This window comes from Charadrius vociferus, unplaced genomic scaffold (genome assembly GCF_000708025.1).
Source record: "Charadrius vociferus isolate BGI_N301 unplaced genomic scaffold, ASM70802v2 scaffold190, whole genome shotgun sequence".
In the NCBI taxonomy this organism is placed as follows: Eukaryota; Metazoa; Chordata; class Aves; order Charadriiformes; family Charadriidae; genus Charadrius; species Charadrius vociferus.
In genome coordinates, this window is record NW_009646608.1 from 3,275,365 (window position 1) to 3,281,060 (window position 5,696).

General features: G+C 42.7%; 1 protein-coding gene across 1 annotated transcript in view; it reads right to left on the reverse strand.

The window, feature by feature from the left end:
- The window catches only part of ARRDC4 (arrestin domain containing 4), an 11,590-nt gene extending 9,204 nt beyond the window's left edge, over positions 1-2,386 (reverse strand). The window contains exon 1 of the mRNA XM_009887615.1: positions 2,281-2,386. Within this exon, the coding sequence (XP_009885917.1) occupies positions 2,281-2,386 (106 nt within the window). The remainder of the gene's footprint in view (positions 1-2,280) is intronic.
- Between the last annotated feature and the right edge of the window lie 3,310 nt (positions 2,387-5,696).

Genomic DNA, 5,696 nt, shown 5'->3' on the forward strand with positions numbered 1-5,696 from the left:
AATTATCATGGAGCAGTTGGTTTTCACATCCACCCATCTTGAGAATACTTTCTTGTGCATGAGGCATTTTAACTGACCAACACAGTGAAGTTGTAGCATGAATGGTGGAAACCACCACATTACTATTTTAGTCTCTGATAAGCCAGAAGGAAGGAACAGAAGACGAACACTCAGACAGTGTGGGTGTATGTGTGCGACTGGATATTTGTGTGGGTGTATGTGTGAAAGAACAAGAGATATACTACAAGAGATATACTAACATGCTTGATTATCTTTTCATTTCACTAATTTTGCCACTTTATTCAGGACTATGCAAGAAAGAGCTGCCTGAATAAGATAATTAACGCGCAAGTTAGCCTGTAAGAGTAAAGAATACACAAAAAAGGTCTTGTTTGAGAGTATCCACAAAGCTGTGAACAGCTCTAGCAATAATCACAGACTTTATCTTGAAGGTGAAGGAACTAGGAGAACATCTTCCTACAGCAGCTGGTAATATCCTAGCTCTGCTGGTTAATTTGGAAGTGACTGCTGTGGTCAGATCACTGAATTTAGATGGATCTGACAGTGTAAGTTTCTACATGTAATAATTATTTTTAACTTATTTCAGTGCACATATTGAGAATAGACTATCAGGGCTTGAACCTGCCAGAAGAGTTTTTGAAAGTATCATCATACAGATTCCAAGTTTCCATGCAGGGAAGGACATCTGGTATATAAATAAGCGTTTTTGTGGAAGATACAAGATAGGAAATGGTCTTAGCAATAGCAATCTCTGCCAAGAAGGTCTCTATTTTTAAGGGATCCAAGCTGTGACTGGGAAGGAAGTGAGAAACTTGATCAGTATTTGCTGTCCTCTTCCTGCTTGAAGGGAACTGAGACAGAGCTCTTAATCGTGAGTCAGGCACCAGCAGTAGGAGTTTGCAAACTAAGCCTTTCTGATCTTAATCAATAGCCTGACAGTTCAGAGAGCGAGCAGCTATTTCTGCTACTGGAGGAGGACTTTGCAAAGTGCTTATGAGGGCTGCTAACAGCTAATTTACAAACTGTGGATTTCTTATTTAGATTGCTGTACTATAACATCCGTTCACGTGTCTGTCTTATCCAGTACCGAACACAACGGGCATAAAAACAGTGACTGAGCTGCAGTAGAGTTCAGAGGAAGAGCCTTGAGATAGGCTCTGCTTGAATGAAGGCCTCACAAGGGCACTGAACAGTGTGGAAACCTTCTTCTGCATGGTAGGGAGGATTTGCCCGTGGACCTCGTCCTTTATCTGCAGATAGTTTCAACTATCTCAGCCCGTCGGACAGACGTTAGAAAGCAATTGGATGAGAGCAATGTTTACCCCTGAAAGCAGATACTACGGGCTCTTTTCAGGTTCCAAAGGCCTTCAGAATATATACTTTTTTTTGCCAGATATTACTCTTTCTGTGTTTGTTTATGGAGTAAGGACAGGGAGGGATGGCAGGCCATTTCTTTCCCGAGTTCCTGGCCTTTTACCAGTGAGTTCCTTTATCAGTGCTCTGCCAAAAATGCAGGCCTGGAGCAGAGCGTGAGTTCTCCCTGGCACTCCCGATCAGGACAAGAAGGTGACGAATAGGTATTGGTGACACTTGTTGTCACGTACAGTCTTTTATTGCTTTTATTCTATTACCAGTAATTGAAAGGTCAGCCAAATTTTTCTTAGACAATTAAGTGACATTTACAGATAGGAGATTGCAAGGAGCCAGAGATGCTTTTCCAAAAGCTGCTGCAAATGCAGTGCCCAGCTATTCTGATGACACTACAGCCAAGGTGTAAAACACCAGTGAGCATATTTTTAAGAATCGTGCCATACATGGTACACTGAGAAAAGCAAATACTGAGATACTGGCCCAGGAATCTCAAGGTGCACATTTTATCTTGGCAGGCGTTTGTTCACACAGCCCGTCAGACAAAGCGCAATTGTCTTGAAGACTAAAGGATCACTCTTAATATAAGGTTATGTCTGGAAATGGAAAATACAAATGACAGTAGGACTGCCCATGTAGGAAATCTGGGGCAGAGTAGGGACAGAGTAGGTTCCACTATGTTGATGACTGAGAACTGAAGTGTCAAGGCTCACGCACCGAGTGCTTGGCTCATACGGCTGCCTCCTACCCTCTCCTTATCTTCTGAGGAGTGGGAGAGGTGCGTCTCGTCCCTGGTCGAGAGGCTGGCGTTGAGGAAAAGGTTGGGGTGCAAACTGCAAGGGGTCCTTTCCACTTTCAGTGGCAGTGTGGTACCAGGACCTTCCCTCTCACCTCCAGATGAACAATCTTGTGAGGCGGCAGCAGCAAGCCTGCTCACTGGGAAAGGGTCCCCATAGCGGTTCCTAGCCCAGCGCGCCGGGATTGCATCCCAGCACATGACAGACCATCGTGTTGTTTCATGCACTCGTAAAGAAAACACTTGAGTGACCTGTTGTTTGCTTGAATATTTATACTGTGAATCAGATTGCAGGATCTGTTACAGCTCGTTCCCTTAGATAAAAGTGATCTAAATCCAGCACTCAGTTGGGCGGCAGAGGACTGCTTGAGGGTGGTTTTGGCTGTTTACAGCTACTACAGGCTCCTCAAGGAGCATGAGTAGAGAAAAATGGATGTGGTTAGAACATCCCTTCATCCTGGTGTCCCCTGAGGACAGACAGATTTATTGGCATTAGTGGCGCCTGCACAATTAAAGTGGCCTTCTGGAAGTGCTCCTCTGGAGGAAGAGCTTCCTACAATTGTAACGTGTACCCCTCTGCATTTCAGTGACTCTGACTTCAAAGCAAGGTGGTCAGAAATACTCCTATAAATATCTGACAAAGAGAGAGGATACAAATTTCTGTTGTTGAATCAACTCTGAAACAGCAGCTGCATTATTCATGTGTGGATCGTGGTTTGGTGTTCCAGCTCAAGGGAATGAATAGCCAGAAAGGGAAAGGGGAATTAACAAACTCATTTGGGTTCTCAGTTATGTGCTGCTTTAGCTGGTTCCTACTATGGGCTGTAATTTGAGGGTTTTGAGGGCTTTGTAAAGTGCCTTTTTTTTAATTTAAACTGAAAAAGTTTGAACTTAAGATGAACCTAAATCTCATACCAGAAAACCTCACCCTGAAGGGAAGTGCATGCCTGGATCTGAACTAGAGCATTCCTGTAAACAGGAATGTGTGCCTTGTGGTGACTCTTCAGCCTTACCAGTTCACACCAAGCAATGACGTGGGATCATATCCCTGAGAAAATACAGATGGCGTGCCCCAAATTATTGTAAGGGTAGTTCCAAATGTGTTATTTACTGGACAGCATCTGGTAGAAGAAGTCACCCTCACGCTGTGTATGGCTCTTGGAATGGTCCAGCAACACAGCAATTAACAGAGGTAGGAAGTGCTCCACGTGAAGTGGTTTTTTTTCACAACACCATTTCTGATGGCTGCTGTTGTTGCCCAGGCTTAGGAAAGATACTACTTCAGCAGAAAATGGAGATAGATAATGGAATGCTTTATGCCAAAAGTGAATGTAGAGTAGGAGCTACAATGGATGGAAAGTGGAGTCAGCAGCCTGAGATAACACGAGTGGTCGGCAGGACAGGGAGCAGCCTGGGATCGCAGTCGAGCTCTGCTGATGGGAATGCGTGCTTTAACTTAGAACAGTGTTAATTGGCTTTTACTGCTATTTCAGTACAATTTGCAATAGACACAGTATGGTTCTGTCTTTAAAAAGATGCATGTGTTGTGAGGTGCTTATGCTCAATGTCAGATTGTTGGATGTTTTAAGAGAAAGGATGATGTTAGGGAAGTTGTACAAATGCATTCAGATACTCCGTCTCTTACGCCTGGAGTAGTGGAAGTTTCTCCATGACATGGAGCCCCTTCCCTTGTAACACTGTGGGAGGGTTTGGAGTTTCATAGTAACTGCCCAGAGTTAAGTCCATCTAGTCAAGCTTACGCAGTATCACAAGGTGCTGTTTTCCTTGCATGCTTTTGCTCAAGCTTAAAGGCCCAGCCAGTATGTCAGTCATCATATAGTTGCAATGCCCAGCACAGGAGGGGAACAAATGAAAGCAGGGCACCATCACTGGTAAGGTGTGTGGAGGTGGGGTCTCCTCACATGGTCCCATCAAAAAATCAACCCTGGATGGCAGAAGGCAGCAGAAAAGCAAGCATATCCCAAAATGACCCAGCTCCTTAACAACCTTTCCCTAAAATCTGGTGACCAGAATAACCTTGGACCTTTAAGCAAGGCATGTCATCAGGTCAACCAAGGATATTCTTTGTGTCACAAGAGAGGACGTTGAGCTTCTGCCTCCAGTGCTTTGGAGGAAGGTAGAACACCCCCAGCGATGGAAGCTGACTGACAAACCTAGGTGGAAAAATCCTCTTACATTTACCGGTAACCAGCTGATGCTGCAAGGCATGAAATCTGATTATAATTATTGTCTTAGGGTAAAGCTGCACCTTTTATGAGCATGTCCCATTATGGAAGTGAATCTGAACCTCTCTCAAATCATTTCAGGGGCCCTGGGGAGACCAAGATGATTTGAGTCACACCTTTCTCCGCCTTCACGTGCGTACAAGCAAAGACTCTCACAAACCCTGGATCAGAGCACACACCCTAGAAAGATACTGAATCTTGCCATATAGGTGCCAGAACATGCAACACCATTATTCTTTCTCGTCATCTCTGGGTTTTATTCATCTTGCTTCAAGGAAATAGTGTCTTAATTCAAGGTAGAGATTATTAGTTTCTAAATAGTATGTTATTGTGTTTTGCTACTTTGTATGAGGTTGAATCATTCACATTACTGAATTTTTCTAGATATCTATCGAGTTATCATGCTCCCAAACCTTTCCCTTGATAAGCTGAAGAACTTGAGTCTTTTATGCCTCCTATCATGATACCCATTTCCCCGGACCTGGGAATCTGTGTTTAAACTTTCCCAGGTGTTTTTTAAAAACCATTAGTGGGTTAACCACATTTAAAAATATTTAAATATTTCTTGAGACATTTCTCAGTAACCAGTTCAAGCTGTGATTAAAACAGAAATGAAAAACCTGGGCTGACTATAGCTCATTAAGCCTGTATTTCCTTTTAAAATAAAGTACACCCATTATTCTTAAATGTAAAAAAAGGTTGGGACTTTCTACAATTTCAATTACCGCATGTGTGTTAGACATGCATATATATGCATGTATACATATATGCATAAAAGAAAAAGAGAGCACACATAAAGCTCACTTGCTATGGTAACTGCTGTTGTGGAAGGCAATAATGGTCAGCTAGCCGTGAAAAGCATGGGAGATAACACACTCTTAATACTGTTCATTTTTAGATGTGCTCAGAATGAGGCTCCTATTTTGACACTTTCTTCTGAAATATGAAGTATTAGGCATTATCAGAGCCAGGATACAGGGCTAGATGGACTTTTAACTGCCTGCTGTTGTGATTCTTATCTTCCTCTATGGGGTGAATTAGAATTCTTTGGATCAATGAATGTACACAGTCTTTTCTTGTATCAGAATAACATTACACATCCTCTTGTCATTATAACACACCAGAAGATTATTTTCAATGATAATGACAAGACCACGTCAATCACAGGACTTTTATAGTGGGAATTTGCTTCTTATTACATCTTTCACGTGGCAAATTTCCCCTTTTTTCTTCTTGAATTGCCACTCAGAAGTTGGTAGCAAAAT